The following is a 15,453-nucleotide window of genomic DNA, read 5'->3' on the forward strand; positions in this document are numbered from 1 at the left end:
CTTATTTGGAAGATGTTTAAATCCCTGAACGCACGCTTGCACACGTCCACATCTTGAATCAAACCTGCGACCAATTATGTAAATGTTCTAACCCTTCAGCTTAAACTTCGACATTAACCACTTATTACCTACGCTAACCTCAACTTAACCTCCTGAGTGATCCCGAGCTTCAGCGCCGCTCCTGACATTAAACCGACTCGACCTGAGGAGCGGCCGACCCGCCTGAACCCTCCACATGTTCACTGTCAGCTCTAATCACTGCGTCGCACTGGGAGGAATCCCGTGAGACTCAGTTAAACACTCGCTCACTGGAGAAGTTTTACTTCTTTTTATATAGTTAATGAAAAATGTTAAAAAACATGTTTGTGCCCACAAGTATTTATTCATGTGCTCTTACTGTGAAGGGGACCTGGGCCCTATATTTACATGTCTGGGTGTGTAAGTGGTTCATACTTGTACTTGTGTAGCAGATCGACTCAGCTGGCAGCTGCTGCACGTCTGCAGTGCTTGAACCGTGAGACTGTGGGACGTTAAAACGTTTTGAATTCTGTAATCAATGAGAACATATCAGGATGTGAGAGGAGGGGAGATTCCCACTCCACAATAAAACAGAGAATGGTCACCGCCCTGGGAACGGCGATATCAAAACAGAGGCGTTACTACTGTATTTAAGTCAGAAATATTTGAAAGACTAGAGTAACACTGCGGGTCTTCTCTCCACGCTGCATGTGTTAAAGAGATTAGATTTATCACGCCGAGTCTAAAATTATTTGAGAATTCCCCTTACTAGACTCTGACCAACAAACTGCTAAAAGTCTGTTAAAAGTTTCTCGCACTGAGTTGTTGCCTCATCTCGTCAAAACGAGCTCAATAATTAGCAGATTAATAGATTCTACGTTGCTGCAAAATCTGTGGGAATGATTTGAGATTGCTGCTGATTAGTACCTCCTTCACAGAAAACATCTAACGAGAACATATGTCAGCCTGATGAGTGAAGTGTGACACAGTGGCTCTTCAGTCTGATTATCATGCTGGTGACATGTTGGCAGACCCCGGATCAGAACACAGCTGCAGAGAGAATGTGAGTGAATGTTGAATCGGCTGCACAGCCTCAGTTCTCCTGTTCGCTTGGCGTCTGCGTCGATTTCTTTCTGAGCGTAATGTTTCTTTTCAGTGCACACCAGTAAATCGTTATTCTGCCGGAGACTCCACAGAGGCTGCGGCAGGAACTGTGTGTTTGTGTGTGATCACTTGTGCATCACAGTGCTGCAGTCGCTTTCACCTTTGATTTGCTCCGACACCAGCTCTCTCTCTCTCTCTCTCTCTCTAAATGTCTCTCTGTCACCGCTCTGTTTGTTCTGCTTGAGTCGCTCCAAAATGGTGTGCCAAGTAAAGGGCCATTTGTTTGTCGTTTTGATTATGAACGAGCAATTTCCCCTCCGGGGGCGGATGGTGTGCACCCTCAGGTTACAGCAGGTGTGTGGATGCATATTTGTGTATGTGTATGTGTGTGTGTGTGTGAGAGAGAGAGAGAGTGTGTGTTTATGCAAAGTCACAAACGCTACGAGTCAGGAATAAAGGAACCGTTAGGTGAAGCAGGGTCTCGTTTCTGTGTGTGAGAGCTCACATGTATATGTGTCTTCAGTCATATTAAACAGAGCAGTCAGGACCTCCAGACACCCCGAAAAAAATGCTTTTGTATAAAACAATAGAAGTTCTGGTTCTGTATATTTGTCCCAGTTTTCCTGATCTGTGGTCTCCAAGCTGTTTTAAACAGCAGCCTCCCTTTTATAGTGATTTTTTTTTTATTTTTTTGATTTTTGTGTAGGGAATTTGGATTAATTTGACCTGACACGCGTCTGAAAGCTGCCTATCATCACAGCCATACTCGACAGCTTTTCCTCGTAGATGAAGCGATTGTGAAACAGTGGAGTTACAAATGTCGAAGCGCAGACTTGAACTGCAGTCACTGGCTGTAACTCCACCACTTTACATGAACACAGTTAATACACTTGTAATCTGAACATGACATGAGACGTTGTGGTTTTTAGAAACTTCCACTGCTCAAATGTTATCCTGGACTCCAACTATAGTTATTAAAAATTCCTTGGACGCATTTTGACCTGATTGCAAACTGTCTAAATCATCCTCTGAGGACAATGAACCTTCGAACTGCATTTCCCACCAGTAGCAGCGGTGTTGAGATAAGTTTCCCTGAACCAAAATGTCTGACAGCCTGTAAAAGTGGCTCTTATGGCAGATCGTATCGCAGCTGAAGCCGCTGCTCACCGTGTGTTTACAGGGCCAACGTGAGCGCGTACGAGGTACCAGCTGTTACACCGACACGCAGCTCAGAGCGTGAAGGTGGCGGGTCAAGTTTTCTGGATTGCGGTTCATACCTGAGCTGCAGATACTCCTGTGAAATCAGTTTGCTCACCAGATGTTCCCCTGCTGCTGAGCCGTGGTTACTGTTTTAATTTAAGACATTCATGAATAATCCTTACAAGCGGAGCTGGAGTTGTTGTTTTACTTTCGCTGTGAGAGAGTCTGTGTGTGCTTCCACGTTCGCTCCGCTGACGTCTCCACTTTATCTCTCCGCTCGTTTTCTCGTTGCGTCGTCTGACTGTTTGATTGTGTTTATTTACCTTTAATTGGCCTCCGCTCCAAATGCAGACAACTCCGCTAATTGACTGCTTATTTGCATCTTTTTACTGTAACTCCGCTCACTCTGAATGTTGCAAAAACGAAGTTTAACACACAGCGTGTAGTTTTACTCACTGAACTCTGGTTGATTTAACAGTTTTAAACACTTCACGCTGATGAGACATGCCTCCATTTTGTTTTATAGACACAGCAAGCAGAGGTGAATAGTCGTCACTTGTATATGTTGGCGTGTGTGTCATTGATTGTGTAGCTGAGTAAGTGGTGAGGCTGTCCAGTCCTGTGTGGCCCTTATCTTGTCCCCATTAGGCTTCTGTAAGCAGCTTAAGTGTCCGTCACCTTTTTGTTGGAGCTGTGCGTCCAGGACTTAAGTGTCCCTGAAGAGAAGCAGCTCATCCTTGTTCCCTTCTTCGCCTCCTGCACGTCGTCTTGTCCTTCTTCTCTGTGGCTCTTTATCACTTATGTAAATGTGTAAAACTATATTTGTATCAGCCTCAGGATATGGACATGACCAGAGGATAATTAGCCTGCTAGCTAACTATATGAATTGGGTTGTTTTCACTTGAGTCATCTTTTTTTTAGATTTGGCAATATGACGACAGCTTAAAGAAAACTAATGTTTGGTGATTTCCCAAAGTTTTTTTTTTTATAGATAGTGCTCAGTTCCAAAGAGGACCCCAGCCGGTTTATGACATTACATTCATAACAATAAATCTCCTCATGCTGAAACAGGCTTTAGACCTCGACGTCTCCTCTGTGGCAGTCGGCTGGAAGCGACTCCAAAGCTTTTAAAGTCACAGAGTTCTCCTGAGACGACGACGCTCAGTTTGTTTAATGAGCCTCTGTCATCCTCTCTCAAGTCACCTCCACTTCTGAAGGGCACAACTTTCTTTCTTTCTTTCCTTATTTCCCTCTTTCCTTCCTTCTATCCCCTCTATTTCTAAACACATTGCCCAATAAGATTTCACTCTTGCACAAACACATGTATGTTTTTTTCTTTCTTTCTTTCTTTTTATACGCAGCAGTCGGCGCCGTGAGACTGGACTCACCAAATTGCAGCCAAATGCAATAAAATCTGAACAAATCCAGTTTCTTGATAAGAACCATTGTGTCGATTTCAGCAGAAACGTACGAGTTGCGGCCTCTTAAACAGATTCACACGCTGCTATTAGACCGGCGTGATCATGCTGCTTCTTTGTTGTTGTTTTATCGTCGATCTGAAATCCAGACTCGGGATGTGAGTTCTGTGAGGCAGCTGTGGTTTAAGGCCTCGTCCTTGGCCGGGGGTTTATAGAGGAATGAAATATTCAGCATCCAGCGCTGCTCTGTGACCTGCTGCTGCACTACAAGAGAATCCACAAACACTCAGGCAGTAAACCCTACCTGCCCTCTTGTTCTCGTTAACTGGTTCCTCTTTCTTTTTTTTTTTTTTTTTTCTCCTGTATGTGGTGTTTAATGCCCTCTCTGTTCTCTCCTTGGCCTAACTTTGTTTTGTCTTCCCTGAATCCTCCCGTCCATCCTCTGTAACACTTGGAAACGGTGTGCTTTGAATGATTTATTCTCCGTGTTTCGTTTTCTTTTTCTCTATATTGCCGCGATAAAGAATTTCATAAAGCTGTTACAATGTCAGTAAACACCCTCTTTGTTTTCCTTCTTAAAGTCTTTCCAGATGATATGTTACATAGAGCCACTCCCACGCACCCACACAGTTTACTCCCCTTCATCGCTGTGATTCAGACGCTCTTAAATGTCATTTTAAAAGCCTTGATATCATTATAACGTTTTACATCTCTTTTCATTTGGCTCACTGTAGAAGTTTAATAATTCTGCCTTTTCTTTTGTTCTCTGCTGTCAGGCTATTATTTTCCTATCTGTGGTCGGAGCTACTTCAGGTTCACGTCATCCGTCGTGACACTTTGATGGACTCAAAAGCAACAAAAAGACAAAACCCCTTTAACCCCCAAATTTCCCTTTAATTAGTTTTGCTGAGTGTTTAAATTTACATTAGAATTAATTTACAAATACTCTATCATAATAGAGAAAGTAATCTATAATTTACAAGAGCTGTAACGTTCCTGGATGTATGTATTTTTTAAATTAAATCATATTTCTCCTGGAAAAATCAATTGTTTTTAATCTTATTGTGCTGCAGCCGAGCTAACTGGTCATTAGGGACTTTCCGGTAACCTAAAGGTCACAACTTTCAACCACAACCAATTACTGTCCATCAACAAACGTGCGTCTTTTTAAAAAGGACAATCACTCTCCATCATGTCACAGGAAATATAACGAGGAAAATGGCCGAGTAGATTCTCGTGTGCCGATAAAATATGCGTCGTGGATTGTTTGCATTGTCTCTGTCGGTCACAGTCGTCAAAGTCTGTCAATAACGACAGCGGATGTTGTATTAAAACTGAAATGTCGTGATGTCAAAATGCAGTTTTCCAATAACCAGCACTGTTGAATACCAATCCATCTGAATGGAAGAGATTAATCCACAACAAGCCTAAAGGAACATTGCACTTAAAATCTCTCTAATTTAATATTTTTGGCCTTGAGAGGTTTTTTCCCTCAATGTAAATTAACTTGCCTTCTCATAAAGCTCCACTGTTAGACTTGTACTTAGCAGTTTATCCGCAGCGGTTGTTTCAGAAGTGGATCATTCTTTAGATTAAAGGGTTTGTTTTGCTCTGACTGTGTCTCCAGTGGAATCCATGTTTACCAACCTGATGGTCAGAATAAATGTTGTTCATTTCTGCAAAACCGCAGACGAGCATTAGGCACAAAAGCAACTTGGTAAGGGGGTTGGGAAAACATTATGGTTTTGCTTAAAATACCGGTTTTCGTTACCATAAAAATTCCTGCAGATGAACCAAATTGTCCCGCAGACTTGAACTTTATTTGCCCGTTTGGTAGCCGTGTAACCTCAACGCCTTCTCCTCCAGCTCCTCATGTGAAAGATGCTAAAAGGCATCAAATGTGAAGAATGTTACCCAACATCTGATACAAAAATCCACCGTGAACATATCTGTGGTTTGCAAAAACGTTAACTGCTCACATTATATCCTGGAGACTGCCCTGTTATTACTGCTGATAACTCAAACTCAGTACAGCTGCCATCTGAAGGAGCTTTAAGATCTGTAAATATGAAACCATTGGATATTTTCACTTTTTATTTTTTGGCTGATGACTTTATCTAGTCGTGCTCCTGGAGACAAAACCAGGATACTTTTGGCGAGACTTCTATCCATAATTTGGTGTTTTTTGTGTCTAAACCTAACCAGAACATAAGCTAACTTTCCAGTGGCCCCCATTCAAGCTTACCAGGAGTTGACATTAGAATATGATATTGTTTACAGGGTCTTCCCCGGCAGACAGATCTTTAATTTATTGCTCTATTCTGGTGCTTTTGCAGATGCATGAAATCTTTCCCGAGCATCTACAAGCTGTCGTGTTCTCTCTCATGCTACTGTTCAAGGTGTTCTCACCAATAAGTGTGTGTGTGTGTGTGTGTGTGTGTGTGTGTGTGTGTGTGTGTGTGTGTGTGTGTGTGTGTGGACCCATGGGGAAAAAGAGAGCAGCTACGGCTAGACAGGACTGTCAAGGGAAATCACCTCGCAAAGAGGTGGAAGAAGACAACACCTGCAGCAAAGGGCCCACCTGACACACACAAACGCACACACAACCACACACACACACAACCACAACCACGCATACACACACACACACACACACACGCTCTACACGAACGTGTGTCTGTGTAAAAACTCAACCTTTGTTGAATTGCTAACGCCTGTGTTCTTTGTCTCTTCTTCTTCTTCTTCTTCTTTTTTCTCTCCCTCTCCACCCGTCTCCCCTTTCCAGATGTGACTCAGAGAACCGTTACCTTGGTAACCCTCTCCGGGGAACATGTTACTGTAAGTATCCTGCTGTCACGACACCTGAGTCTCCCTCTCCCTCTCCCCCCCCCTGTAATTGTCATACGCACCATATTGACCCGAGAACAATCAGCGTCTCTATATATACTTTATACTTTATACTATCAAGGCTTCTGCGACCACTGTTCAAGGCTGCATTTCAACATTTGTGAAACCACTGGACATTTTATATCAACGTCCATTATTCCGTAGTTTTTGCTGACATACCCAGGTGTTTTTAACCAGACGTCAGAACCTCTACAGTAGTCGTTGTGCTGCCAAAATAATCTGAAACATTTTTTTTCCTCACCCAAACCAAGTGGATCTTGATTCTAAACGTAAGCATTGTCACAAAAACATTAAAACTGAGCCTTAAGGAAGTAAAGTTAGAAGTGAGGAAGCAACACAAAGAAACATAAAGTTTGAACATATCCATCAAAGGTTGTTTTTGTCATTATTTTAGGCTTACAGCTGTCCAATGGTTTGATTTGTCAAACAGAATCTTTACTGTTAGTCAGGTTACTGTTAAAAAAATGTTTCAGAGACATACACACACAGGTGAACGATGTCAAAAAAGTTGGTCACAAAGATAATCCTACTTTTAAGAGTTGGGTGAAGAGAGAGAGTGAAAGTGTTTGTGTCCAGGACTTTACTTTCCTGCTTCCAGATGCTTGCAGGGATCACATTGACTGAGCTCATTTGCAACAAATTGCTGGTTTTCCTCTTGAAGGGCAGACGAAGGAGGAACGCTGTAGTCAAAACAGATGTTTTGTGGCACACGAACACATGCTCGCTCTCGCCGCATCTCTCTCACGCACACACTCATACACATTCAGCCTATTGAATTGCCGTCATCAGATTTAGTATTATAACGCTGGAATAAAAGTTCAAGTCCCGTCAATGTCAATAGCCCTCCAGCTTGAGTGAGGCTATCATTGTTTCAATGAGGGAGGCTTACAAGGATACAGCAATCAGAGGAGTCGTGCCACAGAGTGCACTGGTCACCTCAAATATGCCTTTGATCGCAAAAAAACAACTTGAAGAGGATGATTGAAGATGGTGAACACGGGTTCACCTTTATCGCAGCAAAGCTTTTATCTCAAAACGGCATTTATAGTCCTTTTTTTCAGACGGAGAATGAGAACTTGAGTTCAGAGAAATGATGCGGCAGTCAGTTCGAGGCATCACATTTGGTATTCCAATGGTCTGTAACAATGCAGCTAACATTTAGCAGCATTAACAACCTACTGTAAAGGCTGGAAATACACGAGTTTGAATATGCGATATCATCTAAAGTGAGTCATGTTTCCCTCTGGGGTGGTAAAGGTTTTATTTCACAGTTCATGGATGGCTTCAGTCTGTCTGCTGGAGTCGGGACTGAGGTTTGAAAGCACTAGATGGCACCAATGCAGTTCCCTTGCCCAGTCTTGAGATGGGCTTTTTGGTAATGTAAATGCAGACACAGAAACACGAGTGTGAGTTGTAATGGTTGTTGACGTCTGCAGCTGCACGGCTCTTTGATATCTCTCTGGCTGCGGCTCAAATGATGTGTGTGTTTTTGGACATGTGTTTGACTAGATTGTGTGCTGTCATTAATGTGACATTATCTTTTCTGCTGTCTATGAAATGGGCACAGCTTTTGTTTGAATAGGCACACATGAATGCACTGAGCGCCCTTTCTCACACACACACACACACACACACACACACACACACACGTGGGGAGATGGTGTGTGTGAATCATCCATTTCCATGTTCTCTGACGAAAGCAGCCGTAATAGTTCTCTGTGGTCGATATTAGCTCTAAATGTCAGTGGAAGCAAAGTGCTGATATCAAAAAAAAAAAAAAAAAGGCTTTATCTCTGTCATGTGACATGCAGAGTGTGTGAGAGGCAGATCCGTCCCTGCTGGAGATTCTTACAGATTTACAGTGGAGGTTTTGGGAAATCTGCACCACCTGTGGATTTCTTCTTTTGATGTGAAGAGAAGGTGAAGCATCATCAAACAGCTGACAGCAGAGGGATTAACTGGAATTTCAGAGTATTGTCAGAGTTAGCTGGTGGGAAGTCTGAGATGGTTTATTTAAAACTTTCATGTTTACAAAATGCATAAATGCAAGAAAAATATATTCCAGTAAAGTTTTCCCCAAGAAGAAACCACATTGAACTGTGACCTCCTTCTTTTCTAGAATTTGGTGGACGCGTTCACTTTAATGGTACCGTGTTAGTGGTTACAACCTCAACATTTGAAGACAGAAAATATTACAGATCAACAAGTTCCAAGTATTATTTGAATCCAGGATTGCAGCCTTCATTCACCCAGATTTGGAGCACACGGCTACATATACGATCAGTTACGTGGCAGTCGCTAAGTTCGGAGGAGGTGAATGTTTGGAGTGTTGTTGGCGATTCTCCAAAGGGAATCTACTACTTAATCAATATTTCCTAAATGTTCTCTAATCTTTGCGTTGTCAGGTTTATGAACTGGATGATCACGATTAATGTCACTTCAGGATCATCACAACTGACCAAAAAGCAACAAACTACCGAGAATACTGTTGTTTGATCGATTGTTTTTACACAGTTTTGAGTGTTTTTCTGTTGCAAGGCAACAAATATACTTTAAGAAAAGAAAGTTTAGGTGCCTGCAGAACTTATTTGCAAGCAGTTCAACCTGCAACGAGGTGCCAAAGGGTAGAAAGCCAAAAATTAGGTTAACCACGACTACAATGGCAGGAACCTTGTGATGGCTTTGGTTCAGCCTTGTGCCCTGGAGTTCCCTGAAGCTTTATAAAGCTTCTGACAGATGTGGTTGCGTGTCTCTGTGTGTCTGGCAGTGGGAACTTGTGATGATGATGATGTGATGAATGCTCTGCAGACTCTGTCGATTTCGGAGGAGGTGCTGTTCAGCCTACTTACCTTTAAATCCTTTGAAGGACACGCCTTTTGTAAGCTTTGTCCTTTCAGCGATGGCCCCTTAGTTGACACAGCAATGATCAATGTGTACGTTTCTCTAAAGTGATATTTTACTGCTGCCTGACGGCCCAGCAGGCTGGATGTTTTCCTTCTCAGCTCTAAATAGACGCGATCCCTGACACAAAACACTCTCAGAAAACCAACGTACCAAGAACAAAGGTTAAGCACTTGCCTTAAACTCTCGAAAGGTGCACAGAAAGCCATTATTTCAACCAAACAACCACTCGAGGCTCAACAGCTGAATATCATAACAAGTCCAACCTCCTTGACATCTGCTCTGAATCAGACATGTTCGGTAGTCTATTCTGCTCTTTGTCTGTCTGCTTCTCTTTCTCTCATATCCATTTGCGGAGAGAGGGACTATTTCAAAGTCAGCTGTGAGCAGACCCATTGATCATCAACTATTATAGTAATCATAGCCCTGTAACGCATGTGTGCTCCAATTGCACAATGGCAGCGGTTTGGTTTGTATTTAATCTTCGGTCTGACAATTCGGACTGAGGGGTCACATGCTGCAGAGGAGCACTGTAATCACAGATGCATCTGTTACAACAGTATTTCAGCCACAGTCTGGTGAAACTCGAGCTGGTGTTATTTCCCTTTTACTTCCCTCTTTGCTCCGTCATAATGACTACAACCACTAGAGGTCGCCGCCTTACAACAGGAATAAATATAGGTTGTACTAAGCTGTTTTCACAGATGAGCTTAATACCCATTTTGCTTAATACCCAAAAAAGTTTAACGGCTCAAAGATGCAGGCTGGTGATTATCAGACTTGGACCAACACACAGTACTTACATGCAAGATTATTTTATTATTACTTTCAAGACTGGTTGATATTAACACAAATATTAATACACAAATTAAATCTGCTTCATTGTAACACGCTGCGATATAACACAAATAATACATAATGAAGTTGTGTCCATCACAAATTAACGTTTGACAAATGTTTTCATCAGACTGAAGCACGTGAGCGTCCAGCGATGGACGGCGAGCGTCCCTTATCTCACTCGGGGATGAAGTGCAGAGAGCGATGATCTGGTTCAGTTAACACTGTCATATTGAACCACCAGTCAATTGATGAAAAGCAACTTTGCTGTTTAATGAGTTTGCCCCCAGTCAGGCTAGCATTTATGAGCGGGCATCACCAGGACAACGCTTTAATGAACCCCTGTCATATTCCATCACAGTTAGCTACGAGCGACGTCTAATTAGGGACGGCCACCAAGTGTCCCACCACTTCCACTGAGAAGACCAGCAGTCAGTCGAATTATCAGCTAACACCAGTCAGTCGGCAGTCAGAGCCGATTGCTGCCCTCAGGCATGCTGGGAGAGCTCAGTCAGGCCGAACAACAGTGGCTCCAATATTTACCGACAGCCTCACGATCGCAATTAAAGCGACAATTAGTGAAGAAATGGGACTGAATAATGATGTCATGTTCAAATCTGACTGGAGAAACGAAACGGTTTGATTTGTCCTTTTCCCCCCCGTCGGTACTAGAAATGATTAGATGGAGCTAAAAATGATATCAAAGACAAACAGAATAAAAGCTGGTGAGTCGTTGGGGCCAATTCAGACCTCAAAGTAAGTTGCATGGCAGTGATGAGCGCTCAAAAAAAATGTTCTTGGACCTAAGGCCGTTCATTAGACCCACGATGTGGCGTCACTCCAGAATGCCTCAACATTTGCTGACAGGCAGTCCATCTGGACGCCTTTCGAATTTGGAATAATTGGTCACATCAGGCCAGAAACCTTTTTTGCAATCCTGTAGTTACTCTGACAGAGCAATAAATATTCAGAGTGTTTTCAGATCAGTTTGAGCACGAGTTTATAGTAAGAGCTTGATGAATAATAATACATTATGTGACACAAACATCAGATTTACCAGAACAAATACACATAATATTTCAGTCAAATGTAACAGTACTTTAATAAAATCTTTAAGTTTTTGTTGTCTTTTTTTTATATATTGTCAGGAAAATGTAGATTTTTCTCTTGTTCTTTTTGAGGCAGTAGCTTGTGGTGTTAGTATTGTATATAATTTAAAAATCTTTGTATGTATTTATGGTTTATATCAATATTCCAATAGGGATTACAAGAACAACAGGAACAACGGATGAACGTTCATTTCAAGAATGTATGTTGACAAGGTATATTTTTTTCATTTCTTTCAGTTGGATCTCTCATCACAATGCTGTCCTCACACTCTGGTTAGAATTAGGCACACAACCGCCTGCTTAGTGTTGAGAAAACATCATTTTTTGATTTGAAATACGTCTTTTGGTCATGATGAACACAACTGGAGATGTCACAGGGTCAGTATTCAGAGGAGACTGTTTTTAGGTTAACCAGAATCTTCTCATGAAGTAAACCCTGTAGTTTTGGCATCTCTCAGATCAATATATTGTTAATGACGAGTGCATTTCTCATATATCAGGGTCACCTGACCTCATGCATACATTACCTCCAGGTAACCTCGACCTCCCTTCAGGTCTGAGAGTGAGTCCTTGTTGTGTTCGTGTTTACTCCTCTGGTTTTTCTAACCCGTCTCCTCAGCGAGGTGATGCTGTAACGTCTGGCCCTGCGCGCCGTCAGGGAGGTGTTGCAAATGGGAAATAATAAGTTGTTAACAAGCATTAAATGAAACCTCACCAAGACACTCTGACAAACTGACATTGCAGGCGAGTTCACGCTTGTTTTGGATTTTTCGATGTGATGCAGACTGCTGGAATATCAGATTATGTTCCGGTTGAGGGCCCTCCCTCTCCCTCTCCCTCTTCCTCTCCCTCTCTCCTCCCCTCTCGTTCCCTTTCATCAGTGTTTTGTTTCATATAGGCTGAATCAGCTTACATACTATGGTAATAAGATCACCCATCTGTGAAGCTGAGAAATTGACACGGACTATTTCTATTTCAGTTCTTCTGGGGATTGTTAATACCTTTTGTGATACCTTGATACAATTCATCCGCGGCGAGAATTTGCAGCGATACGTGTGTGTAATCGAGATTTCTTAAGTGAAACTGCTGTCAGATTTCTCAGGTGGGATTTGTAAATTAGTTGAGATGAACTTTTAAACCTGCCGATGCTTTTTTTTTAATTTTGTTCTCAGTGGCCTCAAAATCAAACATATCAGAAAAACACACAAAGGGACAAGCTGTTTTTCTCTGCCACGTTTTCATTTGTTTGGTTACCTGCACACACACACACACACACACACACACCTCTAAACATAGATGCACAGCCAGGTAGATGTAACACCCCAACAAGCATGCACATGTACAGACTCGTACATACTGGAGGTAAATACACACTCACTCTGTACTCATGCACATATAAATATGCGCGTGAACAACTCCCTATCCCCTTCACAAAGTACAAAAAAACCCCAAATACTCTGAAGTTGTCTGACGACCCTTATGGGATAAACAACTGAGCTGTAGCTGTGCACGTCTGCCTGGGAGGGAGGGAGGGAGGGAGGGAGGGAGGGAGGGAGGGAGATGTTAAGAAAAAAATATTGTCTTTGATCTGATGATATCTGCTGTTCGGGCTAACTTGCCATGAAGGCTGAACAAAACAACAGTGTTTGTCAAACATAATTTGCTTTCGTCTTGGTGACGCCCCGGGATTGTTCGTCTGAAAGGGGAAGGTGGTGACTGAACGTGTCTCCCTCTGCAGTGTGTGTGTGTGTGTGTGTGTGTGTGTCTGTGTGTGTGTGTGACACAAAGTTTGTCAGCTCTGTAAGTTGAAAAAGCTCTCGCAGCGGTTTTCTCTGCTGCCTGCTGCCACTCAGCGCTCGACAGCGGCAGGTTACCTTCAGCAGCACCGGGTGTTATTTCTCAGGAACGTTCATACAGTTTGTGAAGCGTCCGACCAGAACTACAGTCCTGTCCCACTGACAGCTCTGTGTGAAACAAAAGCTTAAGATGCAAACTATCGTGGCGACGTGACTTCAGCGTCACCACCGCTAAACTATACACACTTTATCATAAACTGATGGAATTCAGAGAACAGAAGTTGAACTTATTTATTACATTAGCATTAGACATTTAGCTCAAAACACATTCAAAATGGCTACTAATGAAGGAACCAGATTTCTGATTTGTATAATCTAACAGCTCTAGTCGACTGACCCACCAGAATCTGACTGATCATCAATTATAGCAGCCAGTAATAAGACAACAGTAACTGGTTGTGCTTCAGACCGAGGCTCCGTATGAAAACATCAACTTCTCTTTGAGCTTGAAATAAAACAGCAAGTGTTACCTGCCTGAATCTGTTTTAACCTGAGCTGCCTTCAGAGGCAGGAATCACACTCACACACCGACACACCGACACACACACACACGCACCTGGATCCCCCTGAAGGGTTGGCGCTCAGCAGTCACGCTGATTAACTTAAAAAAATATCCTCTCACGCTGTTATCCTCTCGCGGCCACGTAGCTGCTTTCTCTCCATAATTCCCTCTTTTCTCTCTTCTCATCTTCCTCGGTGTTCCCCCTCCTCCTCCTCCTCCCCTCCCCTCATCCTCCCCCATCAGGCACAGAGACAAGGTGACCTATCGTGGTTCCTGCTGTCAGTCCAGATGTGGAATTGCCGTGATTCCCTCTATACGTCGGCCATTGTCAGGCTAACAAAGAGCTGCTTTCATACCTGATTAAATCTCTAAGAGAACATGCTTTTTTAGACTCGCTCATGTTCTATCGATCTATCGTTTGCTCGTCTGACAAAATGGCATCATCACCGTGAGCGCTCCTGCTCGTGTGTGTGTGATCATACACACATACGTGCTCACCTTGTTTATCCTGCCGCTGATTGAGATCTCCGTCCAAAACTCCACCACTGTAGCCCGATTCATCTAATTGAATATCGACCGACGCTCAGTTCCCCGCCGCGTTTTTGCTTTCATAAATCTGTCTGTGCTCGACGGCATCGTCAATAAAATGAGCCGGAAAATGAGGTTTTATTAGGAGTGGTATTATTAAAGAGAGAATGGATGTGATCAGAGGACCAAACACACCAAAAAAAAAAGTTGTAGAAACACAACGTCACAGTGAAAGTTTAACTGGCTGAAGTTAAAGTTGCGTGACTTCTGCTAATAAATACGTCTTTGATTAGGTTTGTTCCATCTGTGTTGTTTTATTTCACGTCTCTTTCTGTCCTTGTCGCTCTCTTTTGTTTTACTAGACAACCTGTTGATCGATTACCAGTTTACATTCAGCCTGCTTCAGGAAGATGACCGCTACTACACCGCCATCAACTTCATGGCCACACCTGAACAGGTAGGATCCATGGAGTCAAAGACGCACAGTGATAGTTGACTTTTGAAAGTATTTCCACATAATTGGGACCCAGTTTTCGTATCTGTGACACTCTTTGTTCAGCCACCCTGATCTCTCTCTGTTGCTAAGTTTTCTTGCTCTGTTTGCTAATCCACTAGAGAGATAACTACAGTGTGTTAGTTACGTAATGCCACTGACCAAGCTGCTGCATTTAGTGTGTTAGGAGTGTGAAGACAAGTTGAGCAAAAAAGCTGTGGGGCATTTTTTTCCCTTAAGCGCAGGTACCTGCTGTCGACAGTGAGAGACGTCTAAATTCTTGAGAGTTATCAGACTTATTTTTCTCTCTCGGTGCCTTGAGGTGTGTTCAGACACAACTCAAAGTGGAATTTGGATGCAGCATCGCAGACAAAATCGATGCGATACACAAAGAGGGCCAACGGATTCAAATTTGCCCTGAGGTGTTACAAGTCTTTTCCTGCTGTACTTCATGAATGTGGACAAAGTGCAAAAAGGTCAACAGACCTAAAGGAAAAATAAGCAAAACAACTGTATACACTCAGAGGAAGATGTCCAGCAACGTGAACTGCAGACCACCTCTGCAATCAATAAATAAACC

At 42.7% G+C, this 15,453-nt stretch overlaps 1 protein-coding gene across 15 annotated transcripts in view; it reads left to right on the plus strand.

Moving 5' to 3' along the window:
• The window catches only part of atrnl1a (attractin-like 1a), a 221,588-nt gene that overhangs the window by 91,261 nt on the left and 114,874 nt on the right, over positions 1 to 15,453 (plus strand). For 13 of the 15 annotated variants that reach the window (XM_037124440.1, XM_037124441.1, XM_037124439.1 and 10 more), the window contains 2 exons: positions 6,526 to 6,578; positions 14,743 to 14,837. In XM_037124440.1, the coding sequence (XP_036980335.1) occupies positions 6,526 to 6,578; positions 14,743 to 14,837 (148 nt within the window). Of the gene's footprint in view, positions 1 to 956; positions 1,080 to 6,525; positions 6,579 to 14,742; positions 14,838 to 15,453 lie in introns of those variants that run through there. The other 2 variants (XR_005079408.1, XM_037124452.1) reach the window with 2 other exon arrangements.

This window comes from Acanthopagrus latus, chromosome 15 (genome assembly GCF_904848185.1).
Source record: "Acanthopagrus latus isolate v.2019 chromosome 15, fAcaLat1.1, whole genome shotgun sequence".
NCBI classification, from domain to species: domain Eukaryota; kingdom Metazoa; phylum Chordata; class Actinopteri; order Spariformes; family Sparidae; genus Acanthopagrus; species Acanthopagrus latus.